This window comes from Heterodontus francisci, chromosome 27 (assembly GCF_036365525.1).
Source record: "Heterodontus francisci isolate sHetFra1 chromosome 27, sHetFra1.hap1, whole genome shotgun sequence".
NCBI classification, from domain to species: Eukaryota; Metazoa; Chordata; class Chondrichthyes; order Heterodontiformes; family Heterodontidae; genus Heterodontus; species Heterodontus francisci.
The window spans coordinates 56,459,149-56,483,686 of NC_090397.1; the positions used below are offsets into that span (position 1 = coordinate 56,459,149).

Genomic DNA, 24,538 nt, shown 5'->3' on the forward strand with positions numbered 1-24,538 from the left:
TTATTTTATTTAGAGATACAGCACTGAAACAGGCCCTTCGGCCCACCGAGTCTGTGCCGATCAACAACCACCCATTTATACTAACCCTGCAGTAATCCCATATTCCCTACCACCTACCTACACTAAGGACAATTTACCATGGCCAATTTACCTATCACCTGCAAGTCTTTTGGCTTGTGGGAGGAAACCAGAGCACCCGGCGAAAACCCACGCAGACACAGGGAGAACTTGCAAACTCCGCACAGGCAGTACCCAGAATCGAACCCGGGTCCATGGAGCTGTGAGGCTGCAGTGCTAACCACTGCGCCACTGTGAAATCACCTCAATGTAGGAATATCTCAGATAGCTGCACTCCAGTTCAGCTGCAGTTTTGTGATGGGAACCTGGCCACATAATTCCAACCAATTGTGTTCAGTGCCTACAAGGACTTTGGGTTCAACCAGAAGAGTTAGTGAACCCTTGAGTTTTGTGATTAATTATCCATACCTCCTTTGACATGTGGCTGGAAATGCTTTTTCATTTCATGCTGAGATCTCTTCGATCTATCTTTTTCTGGATATTAATGTTCCATCCATTCGCCCATGTCTTTAAGTTTGAGGTTGGAATGCAGATACTAAATGAACCTGAGTCTTGTACTTTGTCTAAAACGTAACCGCTGAAACACATATTCTGAAGTATCCAAATTCTAAACAGAGACTTAAAAAGTTGATTTTTACTATGAGGCAGTTTCATTAATGACCGCATCCTGCGCCAAGCTCAAGGATATTTATGGTTCCCAGTTGCCCCAATGCATACACACTCCAAGCAGCCTCACTCCAATTAAGGCTTCCTGCGCATCTTTGTTTCTCATTGTCTATCCATTGGTGGCTGTGCCTGCAGCTACCTAGGCCCCAAGTTCTGGAATTCCCTCCCTAAACTTCTCTCTCTCTCTCCCCTTTAAGATGCTGCTTAAAACCAAAGTATTTGATCAAGCTGTCACCTGTTCTAGTATCTCTTTAATATGGCTTGGTGTCAAATTTTATTTGGTAATACTTCTGTGAAGCACCTTGGGGCATTTTACTGCATCAAAGGCACTATATAAATGTAAGATGTTGTTGCACATATACACTCATCAGGAGTTCCAAGTTTATCTTTCCGATGCATCAAATTTTGTGAAATATTTTCATAATTACATCCAATATTCTAAGCTGTGTAATGAATTGCATACCATATATTAAATACAGAGAATGAACGTATAAATACTGTAATGTTTTGGAATTTAAATGTAGAAAGAGTTGGGTATTTTTAAAAGCTGGATATGTAACTAACTGCCTGGTGCCCGTTTTCAATTCCTGCTTTTCCTGTGTTTTGTTAATCCACTGTAATAAAACACATACTCATATCAATAAATTCAACTATTCCCTTCCAGATGCCATTCAAGGTTACAAAGAGTACATTTTGCAAATCTCAACAGCTTGCTTTGACAAGATGTCACATGGGATGTCCAAATACTGCAGCTCACTTACCAGAACCGTGCATGTCATCTATCCAAAGGAGCAGATCTCACCGGAGGACATTATGAGGGCAAGTGCTTCGGATATTGAGAGAGAAGTGAAAGCTTCACAATTGTTGTCTTTGCCCCAGAAGGAAAAGTGCTCCTTGAAACGGGCCCTGCTGGTAGGTGATACAGGAGTGGGGAAAAGCTGGGCTGTGACTAGCATCCAGCAAGAGTGGGCAGCGTCTCAATTAAGTCAGCCACTCAGATGCATCATTGTTTTCAGATTCTACAACTTAAATGAGGTTGAAGGAAAGACCAGTCTACGGAAACTGCTGAAGAAGCAGTGTGAGCCATTGTCATCAGTCCTAACAGAACTTCTGTGTAACCCTCAGGATGTGTTGATCATTTTGGATGGACTGGATGAATTTAATCATCAGTTGAAGTGGGATCCACCAGATGGTGATTTTAACATGGACACTGAGGCGGAAGTAAATGTTCTCGTTTCCAAAATAATTTCTAGGGATCTCCTTCCAGTAGCACAGGTATTGGTTACCTCCCGATGGAACTCCAAGCAAATAGAAGCTAACGAGAAGTATTTTGATTGCATCTTTATTATCTCTGGGTTTACCAATGTTCAGTTGAGAAGATATTGTGAAATGTTCCATCAGGTAAAAGAAAGAACATCAGAAATGTATCAGTACTTTACAGAAAATGAAACCATTACCTGCCTGGCTTCAAATCCCCTCAACAGTTACATCCTGTGCAATATTTTGGGCAGATGTAGCTGCTGTCCTGCAGTGATGATGAATATGCCAGTGACGCACAGCAAAATGTTTTCACTGTTCCTTTACAGCCTGCTTAACTGCAATACAAATTCATCTGAAGAGATTATGGTCACTATCAATAACTCTGAGACTGAACAGGAAGAGAAATTGTTAAAAGACACTGTCCTGAAATTGGGGGAACTGTCCTTCAATAATTTGCTGTCAGGGAAACTTGAAATAAATGAAGATGATCTGGGTGCCTATGAAATAGACTCAGGAGTTCTTTCAAAGTATTTCTCCAATCTTATCCTTGAAAAGAAGTGTAAAGGTCAATGTATCTTTGAATTCTACCATGTTGTGCTGAAGGACCAGTTTGCAGCTTTGTATTGTGCAACTTCACTGAAAGATGATGCTGAAGAGTTGGTCAAATGTCTGGATCTTTGGTGTTTTGGGAAAATGCCAAACAATCAAAAAAGCCAATATTATCTGAGATCATTTCAGCCTGAACACACAGAGAAACTGTACAATTTCATAAGGCTTCTTATGGGCTCCTTAACAACAGCAAGAGACAGCAAGTTGTGGAACTGTAGTGTTCCTCTCACGCATTCTACAGCCAGAGCTCTTGTGAGATGGTTCAAAAATTGTCTCAAACGAGATATTAAGAAGTCAGAGTTGCTGAATTTAATGCATTGTCTTTCTGAACTGCATGATCCCACTGTAATAGCAGAGGTATCTCCTCATATCAAACATGTAGATTTTTTCAATGTTTCTCTGAGCCCACTGGACATTTCAGCTTTGTGTTACTGTCTCAGTCGTTCCACTGTGGAAGAATTGGATTTAAGACTCTGTACCTTAGGGGATGAAGGAATAAAACAGCTCCAGGACGTGCTCTTCAAGTGCAAAACTGTTTTGTGAGTATTATTATTCACAAGAATGTGAAATAAAAGTGCAATAGTTTACAATCTGTAATGGACTAAAATCTTACATTTATGAATACTTTGTTTTTGTACTATCGTTCGCCTTACTTTCTTTTGTCATGCGTTTTCTGTCAGAATTCTGTCCTGGCCAACATTAATCCCTGTATGTTGTGACACCACTATTCCAGGCCAGAATGGAGATGGTTGTGTCATTTCCCCATCAATCACGCATGAAGACCACGCTGCTCTATGTGACTGGGTTTGATTTTATGTATATGTTTTTTTTTGCTACAGTTCGTAGAGACTGTTTTTCAAAATTCTTTCTAAATAGAATTGCTTGCTTTGCTGTTTGTTTGCTGTAAAATACACTGATTGACTGTAAGTCCTGCTGTAAGCCTAACTTGCACCTCCATCATAACTTGACTTGAAAGGATACGGCAGTCTACTGGTTTAGCCATCCACCACCAGATCTTGCTGGACCACATAAAGCACTTTCGGGTCCTTATCTCATTTGCCAAAATTGTTGACTATTCCAGGATCATCTTAGAATGCAAAGATAACCCCCAGCTTCTTTTCTCTGCTCCAAACCATTTTCTTAAACATAAGAACATATGAAATAGGAGCAGGAGTAGGCCATTCAGCCCCTCAAGCCTGCTCCGCCATTTAATAAAGTCATGGCTGATCTTATTGTGGCCTTAACTTCACTTTCCTGCCTGCCCCCCCCCATAATCCTCGACTTTCATGCAGACAAAAATCTATTGACCTCAGCCTTTGAATATATTCAATGACTCAGCCTTCAGTGCTTTCTGGGGAATACAATTCCAAAGATTAATGACCTTCTGAGAGAAGAAATTCCTCACCTCTGTCTTAAATCGGAGACGCCTTATTCTGAAACTGTGCCCCTTTGTTTTAGATTCCACCACATGGGGAAACCTCCTCTCAGCATCTACCCGGTCAAGCCCTTCAGCATCTTGTATGCTTCAATAAGATCATGAATCATTCCTCTAAGCTCCAATGAGTATAGACCCATCCTGCTCAACTTTTTTCATAAGACAGCACCTTCATTCCAGGAATCAGCCAAGTGAACCTTCTCTGAACTGCTTCCAATGCAAGTATATCCTTCCTTAAGTGAGGAGACCAGGACAGGTACGGTCTCACCAATGCCCTGTACAGTTGTAGCAAGACTTCCCTGCTTTAATATTCCATTCCCTTGCAATAAATGCCAACATTCCATTTGCCTTCTATCCCTTATTCCCTGTCTCCTCTGCCCCCACCTCTAACAATAAGTGCAAGGAGCACATGGACTTCTTTATCACTAAGATCGAGACCATTGAATCAACTGCCTCTGCCACTTCTCTCCCTTCCACTCGACCAAACTTCCTCTAAAGCTCCCACTGGCCTAGGCCTGAACTCACATCTTTCTCTAGTTTCTCTCCTATCTCCCCTCATGCCCTCTGAGCTCACCCTGTTCATGAAAACCACCTCCTGTTCCCTCGACCCTATTCCCACTAAACTGCTGACCACCCAATTTCCCTTCCTAGTCCCCATGTTAGCTGCGTAACCACGTTAATGGTTCTATCTCTTTAGTTGTTGTCCCTCTTTCCATTAAATCTGCCTTCAGCATCCCTCTTCACAAAAAAAAACTACCTTTGACCCCACCGTCCTTGCAAATTACCACCCCATCTCCAACGACCCTTTCCTCGCCAAAGTCCTTGAACATGTTGTTGCCTCTCAAATCCATTCCCATCTTTCCCAGAACTCGTTTGAATGCCTCCAATCAGGTTTCTGACCCCTACTGCAGTATAGAAATAGCTTTTATCAATGTCACAAATGACATTCTGTGTGATTGTGACAAAGGTATCGTGATCTGTCTGCAGCTTTTGACATGTTTGACCACACCATCCTCCTCTAATATCTCTCCACTGTCATCCAGCTGAGTGCGACTGCTCTCACCTGGTTCCATTCTTATCTGTCTAATCATAGCCAGAGAATCACTTGCAATGGCTTCTCCTTCCACTCCGTTACCCCTAAGGATCAATCCTTGGCCCCCTCCAATTTCTCATTTACATGGCATCATCAAAAGCACAGGGTTGTTTTCACATGTACGTTGACTGCATCCAGTTCTACCTCACCACTACCTCTCTCGACTCCTCCGCTCTTGCTAAACTATCAGACAGCTTATCCGACATCCAGTACTGGATGAGCAGAAACTTCCTCCCGTTAAATATGGGAAAACTGAAGCCAGTGTTTTTGGTCCTCACTCCAAATTCTGTTCCCTTGCTACTGACTCTCTCCCTCTCCCTGGCAAACAGTCTGAGACTAAACCAGTCTGGTTGCAATCTTGGTGTTATATTTGACCCTTATATGAGCTTTCAACCACATATTTGTACCGTCACTAAGACCACCTATTTCCACCTCAGTAACATTGCCTGACTTCATTTTGTCTCAGCTCATCTGCTGCTGAAACCCTCATTCATGCCTTCATTTCTTCGAGACTTGATTATTCCAGTACACGCCTACCTTCTGTAAACTTGAGGTCATCCAAAAAGCTGCTGCTGCGTCTTAACTCGCACCGTCCTATTCACCTATCACCCCTGTACTCGTTGACCTACATTGGCTCCAAGTCAAACGATGTTTTGATTTTAAAATTCTCATCCTTGTTTTCAAATCTCTGCCTCGCCTCGCTCCCTCCCTATCTTTGTAATCTCCTCCAGCCCAACAAAACTCCGAAATATCTGCACTCCTCTAATTGAGGCCTCTCAAATATCTCCAACTTTAATCGCTCCCCATTGCTGGTCACGCTTTCAGCTGCTGAGGCCCTAAGATCTGGAATTCCCTTGCTACAACTCTCCGCCTCTCTGCTTCACTTTCCTCCTTTAAGACACTCCTTAAAACCTACCTCTTTGATCAAGCTTTTGGTCATCTGGTCTAATATCTCCTTATGTGGCTCATTGTCCTACTTTGTTTAAAAATGCTTCTGTGAAGCACGTTGGAAAGTTTTATTATGTTAAAGGTGCTATGTAAATATTAGTTGTCATTGTTGATCGCTGTTTATGGGATCTTGCTGGGCGCAAATTGACTGCTGCTTCAGTCAGCACTATGTCAAGTTGGAGATCCTTATTGGACAGGTAATCAAAACTCCAAATGTCTTCATCCTGTTATTTTACAGAGTAAGCTCCAACAAACTGACTGAGAAGTCAGCAGAGATTTTGAGCAACGCCCTTCAAGACCCGAAGTGCAGAATTGAGATATTGTCGTGAGTTTTTTCATCACATAATTAATTTTTTTAAATTGCTCAGATTTCAATATAAAATCTAATCCCAGACATTTGTGTCTCTGGGTTTTGTTTTGTTTTTGTTTAGATGTGGCACAAACCATTTTGGTTCCAGAGGGGCTCAGTTTTTTTGGAAAGCTCTGGCAAAAAACCAAAGCCTCAAATCCCTTCGTTTGTACGATAATAACATTACAGATGAAGGTACAAAGAACATGATTCAGGATCTGCATTACAACAGAACTCTTAAGAAGCTCTAGTAAGTATGCAGTACGTGTGTATGCACGTTTATATATGTCTATATCGTCCTGTAATCTAAGGCTGTCCTCCTCACTATTTACAACACCACCAATTTTCGTGTCATCTGCGAACTTACTGATCATACCTCCTACATTCATGTCTAAATCATTATTGTACACTACAAACAGCAAGGGTCCCAGCACCGATCCCTGTGGTATATCACTGGTCACAGGCTTCCACTCGCAAAAACAACCCTCGATCATCATCCTCTGCCTCCTGCCACTTTTGGATCCAATTTGCCAAATTGCCTTGGATCCCATGGGCTCTTGCTTTCTTAACCAATCTCCCATGCGGGACTTAATCAAAAGCCTTACTGAACTCCACGTGGACTACATCAACTGCTTTATCCTCCTCTATACATCTAGTCACCACCTCGAAAAATTCAATCAAGTTAGTCAGACATGATCTCCCCCTGACAAAGCCACGCTGACTATCCCTGATTAATCCCTGCCTCTCCAAGTGGAGATTAATGCTGTCCCTCAGAATTTTTTCTAATAGTTTCCCAACCGCTGATGATCGACTCACCGGCCTGTAATTACCTGGTTTATCCCTGCTACCCTCTTGAATAATGGTACCACATTTGCTGTCCTCCAATCCTCTGGTACCTCTCCTGTCGCCAGAGAAGATTTGAAAATTTGTGTCAGAGCCCCTGCTGTCTCCCCTTGCCTCACATAACAGCCTGGGGATTTATCCACTTCTAAGCCTGCTAAAACAGCTAATACTTCCTCCCTGAAAAAGTGACGTCACAGGAAAGCTGTGACCTGATTGTCTGGTAGGGAATTTGTACTGAATTTGAAAATAAAACATTGATAAAAATTGATTAAAACCCTAATTAACTAATTAATAAGTAGAGTAACTAAACCAGAGGGAGGAGATTACTGTATTTAGTTAACATTTAATATTTATAGTAGAAATATAGCACTAGGGACTATATAGTTAATTGTAACATAATTTATTAAGGATTTAATAAGTATTTATTTTAAATTAATTTATTAATTAGTGCTAGAAATGTCAGTTAGAGGGGTGAAATGCTTCACCTGTGAGATGTGGGAGGTCCGTGATGCTTCCAGCGTTCCGGATGACTACATCTGCAGGAAGTGTACCCAGTTGCAGCTCCTCACAGAACGCATGGATCGGTTGGAGCAGCAACTGGATGCACTTAGGAGCATGCAGGTGGCAGAATGCGTCATAGACAGGAATTTTAGAGAAGTGGTTACATCCAAGGTGCAGGCAGATAGATGGGTGACCGCGAGAAGGGGCAGGCAGTCAGTGCAGGAATCCACTGTGGCTATCCCCCTCTCTAACAAGTATACCGTTTTGGATACTGTTGGGGGGGATGGCCTATCAGGGGAAAACAGCAGCAGCCAGAGCAGTGGCACCACGACTGGCACTGTTGTTCAGCAGGGAGGGACAATCGCAGAAGAGCAATAGTTATAGGGGACTCTATAGTCAGGGGCACAGATAGGCGCTTCTGTGGACGTGAAAGAGACTCCAGGATGGTATGTTGCCTCCCTGGTGCCAGGGTCAAGGATGTCTCTGAACGGACAGGGGGCATTCTGAAGGGGGAGGGTGAACAGCCAGAGGTTGTCCTACACATCGGAACCAACGACATAGGCAGGAAGAGTGACGAGGTTCTGCAGGGGGAGTTTAGGGAGTTAGGTAGAAAGTTAAAAGACAGGACCTCTAGGGTTGTAATCTCGGGATTACTCCCTGTGCCACGTGCCAGTGAGGCTAGAAATAGGAAGATAGTGCAGCTAAACACGTGGCTGAACAGCTGGTGTAGAAGGGAGGGTCTCAGCTATCTGGATCATTGGGATCTCTTCAGGGACAGGTGGGACCTGTACAAGAAGGACGGGTTGCATCTAAACTGGAGGGGCGCAAATATCCTGGCTGCGAGATTTGCTAGCGTCACTCAGAAGGATTTAAACTAGTGTGGCAGGGGGGTGGGAACCAGAGCAGTCGGACAGCAGGTGACATAAATGAGGGGGAACTATTAAATAAGGCCAGTAAGAGGAAGAGCAGGCAGGGAGATGTTGCGGAGCACAGCGGGACTGGTGGTCTGAAGTGCATTTGTTTCAATGCGAGAAGTATAACAGGTAAGGCAGATGAACTTAGAGCTTGGATTAGTTCTTGGAACTATGATGTTGTTGCTTTTACAAAGACTTGGTTGAGGGAAGGACAGGATTGGCAGCTAAATGTTCCGGGATTTAGAAGCTTCAGGCGGGATAGAGGGGGATGTAAAAGGGGTGGGGGAGTTGCATTACTAGTTAAGGAGAATATCACAACTGTACTGCGGGAGGACACCTTGGAGGGGTCATGCAGCGAGGCAATATGGGTGGAGCTCAGGAATAGGAAGGGTGCAGTCACGATGTTGGGGGTTTACTACAGGCCTCCCAACAGCCAGCGGGAGGTAGAGGAGCAGATATGTAGACAGATTTTGGAAAGATGTAAAGGTAACAGAGTTGTAGTGGTGGGTGATTTTAACTTCCCCCTATATTGGCTGGGACTCACTTAGTGCTAGGGGCTTGGATGGGGCAGAATTTGTAAGGAGCATCCAGGAGGGCTTCTTGAAACAATATGTAGATAGTCCAACTAGGGATGGGGCAGTACTGGACCTGGTATTAGGGAATGAGCCCGGCCAGGTGGTCGAAGTTTCAGTAGGGGAGCATTTCGGGAACAGTGACCATAATTCCATAAGTTTTAAGGTGCTTGTGGATAAGGATAAGAGTAGTCCTTGGGTGAAGGTGCTAAATTGGGGGAAGGCTAATTATAACAATATTAGGCAGGAACTGAAGAATTTAGATTGGGGGCGGCTGTTTGAGGGTAAATCAACATCTGACATGGAGTCTTTCAAACGTCAGTTGATTAGAATCCAGGACCAGCATGTTCCTGTGAGGAAGAAGGATAAGTTTGGCAAGTTTCGGGAACCTTGGATAATGCGGGATATTGTGAGCCTAGTCAAAAAGAAAAAGGAAGCATTCGTAAGGGCTGGAAGGCTGGGAACAGACGAAGCCCTTGAGGAATATAAAGACAGTAGGAGGGAACTTAAGCAAGGAGTCAGGAGGGCTAAAAGGGGTCATGAAAAGTCATTTGGCAAACAGGATTAAGGAAAATCCCAAGGCTTTTTATACGTATATAAAGAGCAAGAGGGTAACCAGGGAAAGGGTTGGCCCACTCAAGGACAGAGATAGGAATCTACGTGTGGAGCCAGAGGAAATGGGCGAGGTACTAAATGAGTACTTTGCATCAGTATTCACCAAAGAGAAGGACTTGGTGGATGATGAGTTAGGGAAGAGAGTGTAGATAGTCTCGGTCATGTCGTTATCAAAGAGGAGGTGTTGGGCGTCTTGCAAAGCATTAAGGTAGATAAGTCCCCAGGGCCTGATGGGATCTACCCCAGAATACTGAGGCAGGCAAGGGAAGAAATTGCTGGGGCCTTGACAGAAATCTTTGCATCCTCATTGGCTACAGGTGAGGTCCCAGAGGACTGGAGAATAGCCAATGTTGTTCCTTTGTTTAAGAAGGGTAGCAAGGATAATCCAGGAAATTATAGGCCGGTGAGCCTTACGTCAGTGGTAGGGGAATTATTAGAGAGGATTCTTCGGGACAGGATTTACTCCCATTTGGAAACAAACGAACTTATTAGCGAGAGGCAGCATGGTTTTGTGAAGGGGAGGTCGTGTCTCACTACCTTGATTGAGTTTTTTGAGGAAGTGATGAAGATGATTGATGAAGGAAGGGCAGTGGATGTTGTCTATATGGACTTCAGTAAAGCCTTTGACAAGGTCCCTCATGGCAGATGCCAATAAAAGGTGAAGTCACACGGGATCACAGGTGAGCTGGCAAGATGGATACAGAACTGGCTCAGTCATAGAAGACAAAGGGTAGCAGTGCAAGGGTGCTTTTCTGAATGGAGGGCTGTGACTTGTGGTGTTCCACAGGGATCAGTGCTGGGACCTTTGCTCTTTGTAGTATATATAAATGATTTGGAGGAAAATGTAGCTGGTCTGATTATTAAGTTTGCGGACGACACAAAGGTTGGTTGCGGATAGTGATGAGGATTGTCAGAGGATCCAGCAGGAATTAGATTGGTTGGAGACTTGGGCGGAGAAATGGCAGATGGAGTTTAATCCGGACAAATGTGAGGTGATGCATTTTGGAAGGTCTAATGCAGGTGGGAAGTATACAGTAAATGGCAGAACCCTTAGGAGTATCGACAGGCAGAGAGATCTGGGCGTACAGGTCCACAGGTCACTGAAAGTGGCAATGCAGGTGGATAAGGTAGTCAAGAAGGCATACAGCATGTTTGCCTTGATTGGTCGGGGCATAAAGTATAAAAATTGGCAAGTTATGCTGCAGCTGTACAGAACTTTAGTTAGGCCACACTTAGAATATTGCGTACAGTTCTGGTCGCCACTACCAGAAGGACGTGGAAGCTTTGGAGAGGGTACAGAAGAGGTTTACCAGGATGTAGCCTGGTCTGGAGGGCATTAGCTATGAGGAGAGGTTGGATAAACTCGGATTGTTTTCACTGTAACGACGGAGGTGGAGTGGCGACATGATAGAGGTTTACAAAGTTATGAGCGGCATGGACAGAGTGGATAGTCAGAAGCTTTTTCCCAGGGTGAAAGAATCAGTTACTAGGGGACATAGGTTTAAGGTGCGAGTGGCAAAGTTTAGATGGGATGTGCGAGGCAAGTTCTTCACAAAAGAGAGTGGTGAGTGCCTGGAACTTGCTGCCGGGGGAGGTGGTGGAAGCAGGTACGATAACAACGTTTAAGAGGCATCTTGACAAATACATGAATAGGATGGGAATAGAGGGATACGGTCCCAGGAAGTGCAGAAGGATTTAGTTTAGGCAGGCATCAAGATCGGCGCAGGCTTGGAGGGCCGAATGGCCTGTTTCTGTGCTGTACTGTTCTTTGTTCTTTTGTTTCAATGCCAGTATGTTCATGTATATCACAATCCCCCTCCCTGATATCTGCACCTACATCGTCCTTCTCCATTGTGAACACAGATTGCCACTTTGGTCCCTAATGGGCCCTATTCTTTCCCTGGTTATCCTCTTGCCCTTAATATACTTATAAAACGCCTTAGGATTTTCCTTTATCTTGCCCGCCAGTGTTTTTTCATGTCACTCTTCGCTCTCCTAATTACTTTAAGTACCCCTCTATACTGTCTATACTCCTCTAGTGCCTCCGCTGTTTTCAGCGCTCTGAATCTGCCATAAGCCTTTTTTTTCCTGATCCAATCCTCTATATCCCTTGACAGCCAGAGTTCCCTGGACTTGTTGGTCCTACCCTTCACCTTAGCGGGTACATGTTGGCTCTGAACTCTCATTATTTCCTCTTTGAATGGCTCCCACTGGTCTGATGTAGACTTTCCTACAAGTAGCAGCTCCCAGTCCACTTTGGCCAGATTCTGTTTTATCATATTGAAATCGGCCTTCCCCCAATTCAGTACCTTTATTTCCGGTCCATCTTTGTCCTTTTCCATAACTACCTTAAATCGGTCACTATCCCTGAAATGCTCCCCCACTGAGATTTCTACCACTTGTCCGGCTTCATTCCCTAGGATTAGGTCCGGTACCGCCCCTTCTCTTGTAGGACTTTCTACGTACTGGCTCAAAAAGCTCTCCTGTTTGCATTTTAAGAATTCCGCCCCCTTTAAGCCTTTTGCACTAAGACTATCCCAGTTGATATTGGGGAAGTTGAAATCCCCTACTATTATTATCCTATTATTTTTACACCTCTCTGAGATTTGCCTACATATCTTCTCCTCTATCTCTCCCTGACTATTTGGAGGCCTGTAGTAAACGCCCAGCCAGGTGATTGCCCCCTTTTTGTTTTTAAGTTCTACCCATATGGCCTCATTTGAGGAACCTTCTAAGATATCATCCCTCCTTACTGCAGTAATTGACTCCTTGATCAACAGTGCAATGCCACCTTTTTTACCCCCCCACCCCCCGTCTTGCCTGAAGATTTTATACCATGGAATATTGAGCTGCCAGTCCTGCCCCTCCCTCAGCCATGTCTCTGCGATAGCAATAATATCATAATCCCATGTGCTAATCAACGCCCTCAATTCATCTGCCTTATTAGTAAGACTTCTTGCATTAAAATAAATGCAATCCAGCCTTGCATTTTTCATGTGTGCCTTAACAGGTCTATATTTGCTTTGCCTTCCAGACTGACTCAGTTTCTCTTCTGTATTTGACTGTGCATCAGCCCCCACTGTAACTCCACTCTGTATCCCATCCCCCTGCCAAATTAGTTTAAACCCCGCCCCCGCAAACAGCACTAGCAAACCTCCCAGAAAGGAGGTTCAGGTGCAACCCGTCCAACTTGTATAGGTCCCACCTTTGCCAGAAACAGACCCAGTGATCCAGAAAACTAAAGCCTTCCCTCCTGCACCACCTCCTCAGCCTATTCATCTGCTTTATCCTCCTATTCCTATACTCACTCGCACATGGCACTGGGAGTAATCCAGAGATTACAACCTTTGAGGTCCTGCTTTTTAATCTGCTACCTAGCTCCCTAAATTCTTGTTGCAGGACCTCATCCCTCTTTCTAACGATGTCATTGGTACCAATGTGTACCACGACCTCTGCTCATTCACCCTCCCCCTTCAGAATGTCCTGCAGCCGCTCCATGAAATCCTTGATCCAAGCACCAGGGAGGCAACATACCATCCTGGAGTCATGTTTGCGGCCACAGAAATGCCTATCTGTACCTCTTACGATAGAATCCCCTATCACTATAACTCTTCCACTCCTTTTCCTCCCCTCCTGTGCAGCTGAGCCACCCGTGGTGCCACAGACTTGGCTCTTGCTGCATTCCCCTGAGAAGCTATCTCCCCCAACAGTATTCAAAGTGGAAAATCTGTTAGAAAGGGAGATGGGCCTGGGGACTCCTGCACTACCTGCCTCGTTCTTCTACTCTGCCTGGTTGTCACCTATTCCCTTTCTGCCTGAGTAGTCTTTACCTGCATTATGACCACCTCCCTGTGCGTGCTATCCACGATGATCTCAGCCTCGCGGATGCTCCACAGTGTTTCCAGCCGCCGCTCCAGATCCGAAACGCGGATTTCGATTAGCTGCAGCTGGAGACACTTCCTGCACTGTGTGCGCCCTGGAGACTGGAAGTGTCCCTGACTTCCCACATTGCACAGGAGGAGCATTCCACTCTGCCAAGCTGCCCTGCCATGACTCACCCTTAATTTATCCCCTTCAATTCCCCAAAAATTAGATTACTTACACTAGGGACCTTGATTCCCTGAAAAAAAACACTACATACTATATTTTTAAAAACTGCAGACCTTTCCCTTTACTTTTAGTTACTTACCCAGCTATTTAGTGTTATTCCCTAACAGCAGTTACTCACCAACCAATAACCTTGCAACTTTCCTGTGACGTCACTGCTCACTTTGTTTTCAAATTCCGGCCCGCCTGGACTGCTGTCCGCTGCTCTCCCAGACGGTATGTGCCTGGGCCGCGATCCTAGGGCTGTATTTATTGGCTCCTGTCTCAGCGTTCTCCCCACAGATCAGGTCCGCGCTGCTCCCGGAAGGTAAGTGACTGGGTCGCGATCCTCGGGCTCAATTTATCAGCTCCTCTCTCGCCGTTCTCCCCACAGATCCACTCTGCTCCCGGAAGGTAAGTGACTGGGCCTCGATCCTTGGGCTCAATTTATCGGCTCTTGTCACGGCGTTCTCCCCACAGGTCCGCTCCACTCCTGGAAGGTGAGTAATGGGGAGGAACTGCAGTGCTTATTACAAAGTCATGGAACAGTAAATCCAGTCTCTCTGTCCTGGGCCTGAGCCTCTGACCACTTCCCTGAATCGAAGGGTTCGAATTAAGACCAGCTGAGAAAGGAGATAAGTCATAAGTCATTCTCACATAGCAGCTCAGAAACCTGGGGGCAATTGGGGGCTTAAAAGCAAGGGAGACAATGACAGCATGTCGGAAAGATGGCTCCAACCTGATGACTTTCGCATTTAACTGCAGTTTGTTAGGTTAAATGTGCACAAACCCTTCAGGAGAAGTCTGTTGCTTTTTAATATATGCTACACTCAATTAGAGCAATAGTGACACAGATTTTTCAGTTTAACGTGATCAGGGAGAGGCATGACATTACATTAGTGGTGGATGGATAGATGGGGATGTGAGGAAGTTCCTAGATGGAGAGGGCAAGGTAAGTGAGTGTGAGGAATAATCCAATGGAGTAGCTTGAGAAGGCAGAGTGAAAGGGTAGGATGTTGAACACAGCAGGATGTAGGTGAATGTGCCACTCTCCTCACCTTGGTTGGCCTGGTTAGGTCATTGAACTGCTTCCTACACTGTATTCAGGAGTGTGGATCTAAGTTCATGCTGTTGACCTCCTTAGCAACCTCCAACTACACCTTCAAGGTCATTTCAAACTCTTCAGAACATTTCTGCCGTTGCCTGATCCGCATGATGTTTTATCTGGAATTTTCCTTGAAGTTTCAGTATAGTTTTTAACACTCCCATGTGTTCAATGCACAACTAAATAGTTTATTTTGATTTTTCTCTCTGTTTGCTCAATTGACCACAAAGCAAAGTGGGCTTGTCCTCGATAATACCTCTCACCTAGGTCCCTGCACCTTCTGGAAACTTTTCTTGGCCTTCTTAGCCTCCATAGGGTTCATGCGTCATGCAAAGAGCAAGTAGTATTATAAACTAGGCCAAACCTGCATTATTCTGTACTATGGCAAATGGGGCCTTTTATGGAGTCTTGTGTAAGGACACACCTGAATTGTAGTTAGTAGGCCCACTCGTACAAGAGATGCTGACTGAGGTGAGGCATTCAAGAAGGCACTGGATTCGTGATTAACAAGTAAAAGAATGTGGGTTTGGAGTAGGTGCAGAAACAGATAGTGTTCAGAGGGATTTTTACAGAAACTGTTTCCACTGGCACAGAGGACACATTTTAAGATAATTGGCAAAAGACCCAGAGAGAAGATGAGGGAATCTTTTTATGCCTTGAGATACGATGATCTGGATTTCACTGCCTGAAAGATGGAAGCAGATTTAATACTAACTCCCAAAAGGGGATTGGATAAATACTTCAAAAGGAAAAATTTGTGTGGTTATAGGGAAAGGGTAGGGAAGTGGGATTGATTGGGTAGCTCTTTCAAAGAGCCAGCACAGGCACGATGGACTGAATGACCCCTCCTATCCTGTACAATTCTATCAGGCTGACAAAGTGAGCTGAGTTTTCTGATTCTTAAATTCTTCTCAGGATTTATGTACGCTTGAAGTTTTTACTAACAATCATTGCCTTGCCATTTTCAGTTTATGTGCAAATGAATTTGGTGACATCGGGCAGAGGAACATTCAACAAGTCAAAGAGCTGGGGCACGGTCTGAAGATTATCACCAAAATCATAGACGATGAAAATCTTTTAGACCGGGTTGAAAAGCAGGTTGAGCAGCTCCTCTTTCAAAGCCAGGAGTACAACCAGGAGTGGCTTCAGAAAATCATGGAGTCCATACAGAAAGATCTCGGAGACGAGAGCGACATAACAGACCAAAGAACAAAGACTAGGGTGGGAAATGTAAAAGAAAATATCAACAAACTTCTTTGTGAGGAAAAAAAGTCATGGCAACAGAAGCAGGTCCAGGTCATTGCATCCACCCTGGCAGCAAACTCCCGATCTTGATCATGTTCAGAGGATCCCAACCTCCTGGTAATTGACTTAATGTCATAATGTCAGTATAGCCAGAAGATAGAGAGAATGCATTCCAGATGCTAATCACTCCCTGACTTTTCCTCATATCACCATATGACTTTGCATATGAGACAAAACTCTGAGGGGGATAGTGATAGACTTCAAGAGGACATACATAAGTGGGTGGAATGAGTGGACACATAGCAGATGAAATTTAATGCAGAGAAGTGCAAAGTGATGCATTTTGGTAGAAAGAATGAGGAGAGGCAATATAATATAAAGGGCACAATTCTAAAGGGGGTGCAGGAGCAGAGGGACTTGGGGGTTTTATGTGCACATATCACTGAAGTGATATAAATATAATCAAGTACGTTAAAAACAATTTGCCTTTAACAAATCCATGCTGGCTTTTACTAATTCATCTGCACTTATCCAAGTGACTGTTAATCTTGTCCAGATTATTGTCTGTAAAAGCTTTCCCACTGGCCAGTAGTTTCTGGTTTATCATAACACCCTTTTTTGAACAAGGGCGTAACATTTGAAATTTTCCAGTCCTCTGGCACCACCCCTATATCGAAGGAGGATTGGAAATTTATGGCCAGTACCTTGACCATCTCAACTACCTCCTTTTTCACTATCATTTTGACAGCACCTTTTTCCATGGTAATAACAGATACCAAGTACTCTCTTCGTACCTCAGACATGCCCACTGCTTCCATGTGTAGATCCCCTTTTTGGTCCTTCATCGGCTCCACCCGTTCTCTTACTACTGTTACGCTCATGCAATGTTCAGTGATTGAAAATACAGAACACAAACTGAAGAGTTATAAAAATAGACTTTTCTTTTAACAAGTGCACAATATGCTGTCAGCAAAATGGAGGACAAAACACATGATGCTCAGGGTCTCTTGCTCTGAAATCCACATCCGTGTCTACTAGGTGTCATGAAGGTGACTGTCTTTTGTTAAAAAATATTTTTTAAAGGAATTTACAGTCAAGCTGAATAAATGTTGGACCAGTTTTTTTTTAAAAAGAGCCATTAAGAGGACACTGAGGGACCTGAATTGGCAACAGTGTTGCTGGTTATCACATGACTCAGATTGGAGATGGAGTGGAAACTCTGGTAACGGGCGGAGAAGAGACAAGCATTCTTTTGATTGGACAGTAGCAGCAGAGCACCTGGAAGGGCAGAAAACTGACGAGCTTTCTGGTTGTGTGTCAGTGTGTGTGTGTTTTACCTTCTGGAAGGAGATAAAGTCAAGTTTGCTGAAGTGTCAAGGAAGGAGAAAAGACAACAGCCCAGTGTGATTTCCAGCAATTCCATAAAAGACCCTCTGAAGTCCACTGTCTCGACTCATCTCGTCTCCTGTCTCCGAGGAGGGCCTGCTAGAGTTGCTTCTCGGTGCCGCCTGAAGAGAACTGTTCCAGGGGGATCTTGGTGGCCTGTCTGCGTGTACTCGGAGGTTGGACTGTGTACCAGTTTTGGTGCAGCATGTCTCGTTTTCTGTTTTCTTCAGGGGTGGGCAAGTGATCTGCCTGAGTGGTTTTCTGTCTGTAACAGAGCTCTTTTTATTTTTTCAGTTAACCAGTATACATATATGTGTGAGATGCCAAGGTTAAAAAAAGGGATTTAAAATTTTTTAAGTCCTGACATTAAATTTTAAATGTGTGTTTGTTTTACTTCATTACTAGTTAATACTTTTTTTATAATGAACTGATAGGTTTATTCACGGAATAAAATTGATTGTGTTCTATTCTAGGAAAATAGTGTGTATTAGTAACTGGGAAATTTTAAAATAATGTGTTGTGACTTGTGGCGAAGTGGGAATGAATTTACATTGCACTCCTGCCTCTGTTATAACATAAGACTGCAAACCAGTTAGCCCTGTCTGCATGGACATGTGACAGATAATCATAATAAAAGCAAAATACTGAAGATGCTGGAAATCTGAAATAAAAACAAGAAATGCTGGAAATACGTAGCAGGTCTGACAGCATCTGTGGAGAGAGAAGCAGAGTTAATGTTTCAGGTCAGTGCCCCTTCATCAAAACTGGCAGAGCCAGAAATGTAATAGGTTTTAAGCAAGTAAAGTGGGGGTGGGGCAAGAGATAACAAAAGAGGTGTTGATAGAACAAGGTCACCCAGAATAACTGACTAGAAGGTCATGGAGCAAAGGCAAACAGTATGTTAATGGTGTGGTGAACAACAAAACGTTAGTACAGAGAGGGTATTAATTGACAGAAAATTGAACAGCCTGGCCCCAAGTACAAACATGAAAAAAATAGTAGGTAGGCACAGTAGAAAGAAACTAAACAAACTAAAATAAAATAAACACAAAAAAAGAAAAAATAACTAAAATAAATAGGGGGGCTGTCATACTCTGAAATTATTGAACTCAATGTTCAGTCTGGCAGGTTGTAGTGTGCCTAATCGGTAAATGAGATGCTGTTCCTTGAGCTTGCTTTGATGTTCACTGGAGCACTACAGCAATCCCAGGACAGAGATGTGGGCATGAGAGCAGGGGGGAGTGTTGAAATGGCCAACAACCAGAAGCTTGGGGTCATGCTTTTGGACTAAGCGGAGGTGTTCCGCAAAGCAGTCACCCAGTCAGTGTTTGGTCTCCCCAGTGTAGAGGATACCACATTGTGAGCAGCGAATACAGTATACTACATTGAAAGAAGTACAAGTAAATCGCTGCTACACCTGACAGGGAGTGTCTGGGGCCTTGGATAGTGAGGAGAGAGGAGGTAAATGGGGAGGTAGTACACGTCCTGAGATTGCAGGGGACGATGCCATGGTAAGGGGACCAGGGTGTTGTGGAAGGAATGATCCCTTCGGAATGCTGAAGGGAAAGGAGGGGTAGTGACATCGTGCTGGAGGTGGCGGAAATGGCAGGGGATGATCCTTTGGATGTGGAGGCTGGTGGGGTGGAAAGTGAGGGCAAGGGGAACCCTGTCGCGGTTCTGGGAGGGAGGGGTGAGGGTAGCGGTGTGGGAAAAGGACACAGTTGAGGGCCCTGTCAACCATGGTGGGGGGAATCCTCAGCTGAGGAAAAAGGAAGACATATCAGAAGAGCTGTCGTGGAAGGGTTGCACCATCAGAGCAGATGCATCAGAGACGGAGAAACTGGGAGAATGGAATGGAGACTTACAGGAGGCAGGATGTGAAGAAGTATAGTTGAGGTATCTGGGAGTCAGTGGGCTTATAATGGATATTAGTAGACAGTCTATCCCCAGAGATGGAGACAGAGAAGTCGGGGAAGGGTCGGAAAGGGACCATGTAAAGGTTAGAGAAGGGTGGAAATTAGAAACAAAGTTGATAAAGTTTTCCAGTTCAGGGCGGGAGCTGGAAATGGCACCGATAGTCATCACTGTACCGGAAAAAGAGTTGGGGGTGGGGGCCTGAGTAGGACTGGAACAAGGAATGTTTGACATATCCCACAAAAAGAGCGGCATAACTAGGACCCATGTGCGTACCCATAGCAACACCTTTTACTTGAAGGAGGTGAGTGGAGTTGAAGGAGAAGTTGTTCAAATTGAGAACAAGTTCAGCCAGGTGGTGGTAGATGAGCCTCTGTTCAAGGAAGAAGCGGAGAGCCCACAAACCGTCCTGTTGGGGGATGGAGGTGTACAGAGATCGGACGTCCATAGTGAAAAGGAGGCGGTTAGGGCCAGGAAACTGGAAATTGTCAAAATGATGTAGGGTGTCAGAAGAGTCACAGATGTAAGTGGGAAGAGACTGGACCGGGGAGAAAAGATGGTCAAAATAGGAAGAAATAAGTTCAATGGGTTAGGAGCAGGCTGAAACAATGGGTCTGCCAGGACACTCCTGTCTGTGGATTTTGAGAAGGAGGTAGAAGCGGGCTGCCTGGGGTTGCAGGACTATGAGGTCGGAAGCTGTAGAGGGAAGATCTCCAGAGGAGATGAGGTCAGTGACAGTCCTGTGGACAGTCGCTTGATGTTAGGTGGTGGGGTCATAGTCCAGCAGGCAGTAGGAAGAAGTGTCAGAGTTGGCACTGAGCCTCTGCAAGATAGAGGTCGGTACGCCAGACAGCAGCACGACCCTTGTCTGCAGGTTTGATGACAATATTGGGGTTAGACCTGAGAGAACGGAGTGCGGCAAGTTCCGAGGGAGACAGGTTAGAGTGAGTGAGGGAGGCAGAGAAATTGAGACGGCCGATGTCTCACTGACAGTTTTCAATGAAAAGATCAAGAGTGGGTAAGAGGCCAGAGGGAGGGGTCCAGGTAGAGGGAGAATGCTGGAGGTGGGTGAATGAGTCTGCTGATTGGGGGGAGGACTCCTAGTGAAAGAAGTGAGCCTGGAGGTGAAGGCGATGGAAGAAGAGCTCAATGTCATGCCGAGCGCGAAATTCATTGAGGTGGGGGCGTAAGGGGATAAAACGGAGTCCTTTGCTGAGTACAGAACATTCAGCATCAGAGAGGAGGAAGTCAGAGGGTATAGTGATTACACGGCAAGGGGTCAGATCAGAAGGGGTGAGGTCAGAGGGAAGTGAAGGAGAAGAAGGATCTGGAGGGGCATTAGTCCCCACCAGCTGCTGGAGCTTGCGTTCCTTAACACCTGAAAGGAAGAAAAAAAGTTTTTTGCTAATGCGTCGGATAAGATGAAGGATGAAATGAAACTGCAGAGTAAATAATGACACCTGGATGTAACTGTACTCAAATACAGTGAGACAAGACCTTTCTCAGATTTCCTGTCTCTGAATAACCTCCATTACAATGCAGTGTGAACCACCTTCATCTCAGAAAGGGGCCATCATCAAGGCCATTATACAGCCCTGCTAGGACTGCAACCTGAAGTCACATGGGCAAAGCCAACCCTTGTAAAAATGTTCACCTTAAAAGATAATCATTTTGAGAGACAAAGAGGGAGTCTTTTCAGGACAGGACTAGAGACACGATCATCAGTCTGGTCTCTTCTCAGCCACACAGTGCATCAAAAAAACAACTCAAATTCCAGCAAGGCTGAGAGAGCTATCATTTCCAGCCAGCACAGTTGAACCCTACTGAGACAAGTGGGAGCTAGCTACAACAGAGATCCTTTGCGAAAATGACTTTTTTACCAGTGAGAATTGTCCTAAGACAGCAGCACCATCTTTAACCCAAAGTGAACTGCCAGGAGACTGCAACATCCCAATGAATACCAGACCAACCAGCAAACAGGCCTGCAACTTTAAAATTCACCTTCCAAGGAGGATCCCATCGGTTATTCTTGAAACAATACTTTTACAAGCTGAACTCTGTACACCTCTTACCCTGTACTTTTTTATCTATCTTCTCCTGAGACTGTGTACATGAGTGAATACGTGAATGTGTACAGTTGCGACAATTTTGGGATAAGGCATTTTGCTCAATAAATAATCAATCTTCTGTTTTAAAGCTACAAGAAACCCTGTCGCTGTCTGTTTATTTGACAAAACACCAAGGGGTTAAACCCTAATAACAAAAAAACACGCTGTGGTCAAGTGGGAGTTGAACAGTGGGAATCACCCACTTGTTCCTCTGAACATTGAAATGTGTCATTCTACATGCTGTTACTCCTCGCTGAATCCTCACTGCGGCACAGTGGCGCAGTGGTTAGCACCGCAGCCTCACAGCTCCAGCGACCCGGGTTCAATTCTGGGTACTGCCTGTGTGGAGTTTGCAAGTTCTCCCTGTGTCTGCGTGGGTTTCCTCCAGGTGCTCCGGTTTCCTCCCACAAGCCAAAAGACTTGCAGATTGGTAGGTAAATTGGCCATTATTAATTGCCCCTAGTATAGGTAGGTGGTAGGAAAATATAGGGACAGGTGGGGATGTGGGAGGAATATGGGATTAGTGTAGGATTAGTATAAATGGGTGGTTGATGGCCGGCACAGACTCGGTGGGCCGAAGGGCCTGTTTCAGTGCTGTATCTCTAAACTAAAACTAAACTAAACTAAACATCACCTTCTCAAAGGCAATTAGGGATGGGCAATAAATGCTGGCCTGGCCAGCGATGCCCACATCCCGTGAATGAATAAAAAAATATAACATTCAAGGCTATGGGCCAAATGCTGGCAAATGGGATTAGGTAGACAGGTCAGGTGTCTTTAATGCATCGGTGCAGACACGATGGGCCGAAGGGCCTCTTCTGCACTGTATGATTCTGTGATATATCGCCAAATAGGTTATACTACCGGACATTTATTCCCATTTTGTCTCTTATTTGACGTAAGCTGCTGCTCTGAATCTTTCGGTGTTTATGTAGCGCAGGTCTTTTTTTTTTATTCATTTCATGGGATTTTCGCATCACGGCAAGGCCAGCATTTGTTGCCCTTGAGAAGGTGGTGGTAAGCTGCATTTTTGAACTGCTGCAGTTCATCTGGACTGTCCCATGCCAAACTCCTGTGCTGGGATGGTCGCCCAAGACATCTTCCACTTTATCTGGAGATTGAAAATGGACTGTATCTGTAGAGATACCATGTACAAATCCCTAGATAAAGGGGGGAAAACATACCAAACATCGCCCTCATTCTGACAGCCAAGTTTATGTGTGGTTGCATCAAGCTGTGCATCAATCCTCGGTACTCAAATACCAAGTGTCAATGCGCTGAGTTTCTACCTGTTCCCAGTCTTGCAAAGGATGGATCTGGCCACATTGCCATTGAGTGCTTCATTCAGTTAGACCATACCTTACCAATGCCCTCGTGGCAAGGTTTGTGCAGAAAAACACCTTTGGCCACAAATCCATCAGGCCCTAGTCCGCACATAATGTCATTGAAGCCCTGCAGAGAATGGAGATGGTGGATCTTGTCGGATGGTTTCCTGAGCAGACTGTCAAAGTCATTTCACAAAATGCCTCATTGCCACAACTTTCAAACAAGCAGCAAGAAGTAGTTTGGCTGGTAGTGAGAAGGGCTCTTTACTCTCACATCCTCCATGCACATCCGGAGTCTCAGCTTCACTGTACACTGTCCTTGAGGTGGCTGCGATCGGGAAAAGACCTTTGCCCACCTCTGTCTGAAATGTGCCTTTGCAAAGATCATGTGGAAAGAGATGCAATGGTTTTTGCCGAGGTTTACCCCGAGCAGCTCTCTAACACAGGACTTTGTGCTCTACAGGCTGTTTCCAGGGATGCACATCGAGACAAACATCAACTGCTGCTGGAGGACCATCAACTTGGTGAAAGACGCTCTTTGGTCTGCCCGAAATTTGTTGATCTTCCAGTGCATCTCTCCATCCTACACTTTCTGTACTCCACTAATGCTTCCGTTGATTTGCTCTCTTTATATTTGCTAAAAGCCTCTCTTTTCCTTCTCATCATACCCTGAATGTTTCTGGTCATCCATGGTTCTCTGGGCTTGTTGCTCCTACCGGTCACCCTAGAGGGAACATGTTGGGCCTGTATCCTCCCCATTTCCTTTTTGAATGCCCCCCACTGCTCTTCTGTAGATTTCCTGACAAGTAACTCTTTCCAGTCTACCTTGGCCAGATCCTGCCTTATTTTGCTAAAATTCGCTCTCCCCCAATCCAAAAGCTTTTTTTGCAACTTGTCTATTTCTTTCTCCATAACAAGCTTAAATTGTACCATGTTGTGGTTGCTATCACCAAAATGCTCCCCCACCAACACATCAACCACCTGTCCGGCTTCATTCCCCAGAATTAGGTCCAGCACTGCACCCTCCCTTGTTGGATCCTTTACATATTGAGCTAAAAAGTTCTCCTGTATACATTTTAAGAACGCCACTCCATCTAAGCACTTAACATGATGACTATCCCAATTAATGTTGGGAAAGTTGAAATCACCTAATATAATTACTCTATTATTTTTACACATCTCTGCGAATTGCACACATATTTGCTCCTCAATTTCCCGCTGACTATCTGGGGGTCTATAATAAACACCTAGCTGTCCCTTTTTTATTCCTAAACTCTACCCATAAAGCTTTGTTTGATGCCCCCTCCAAGATATAATCTCTCCTTACTGCAGTAACTGACTCCTTAACTAATATTGCAATGCCCCCTCCTCTGTCTCGCCTGAAGATTCTATATCCTGGGATATTGAGCTGCCAATCCTGCCCCTCCCTCAACCATGTCTCCATGATGGCTAATATATCACAATTCCACGTGTCAATCCTTGCCCT

At 44.7% G+C, this 24,538-nt stretch overlaps 1 protein-coding gene across 3 annotated transcripts in view; it reads left to right on the plus strand.

Moving 5' to 3' along the window:
- LOC137384841 (NACHT, LRR and PYD domains-containing protein 1 homolog) overlaps positions 1-18,172 on the plus strand; it is a 38,202-nt gene extending 20,030 nt beyond the window's left edge. Inside the window, exons 6-10 of one of the 3 annotated variants that reach the window (XR_010977674.1) lie at positions 1,409-3,152; positions 6,328-6,414; positions 6,521-6,688; positions 14,364-14,469; positions 16,043-16,128. Coding sequence is in view for 2 of the 3 variants with exons in the window: in XM_068059399.1 (XP_067915500.1) it covers positions 1,409-3,152; positions 6,328-6,414; positions 6,521-6,688; positions 16,043-16,409 (2,366 nt within the window). In the remaining variant the exon portion in view is untranslated. Of the gene's footprint in view, positions 1-1,408; positions 3,153-4,071; positions 6,301-6,327; positions 6,415-6,520; positions 6,689-14,363; positions 14,470-16,042 lie in introns of those variants that run through there. The other 2 variants (XM_068059399.1, XM_068059400.1) reach the window with 2 other exon arrangements.
- Positions 18,173-24,538: the final 6,366 nt, after the last annotated feature.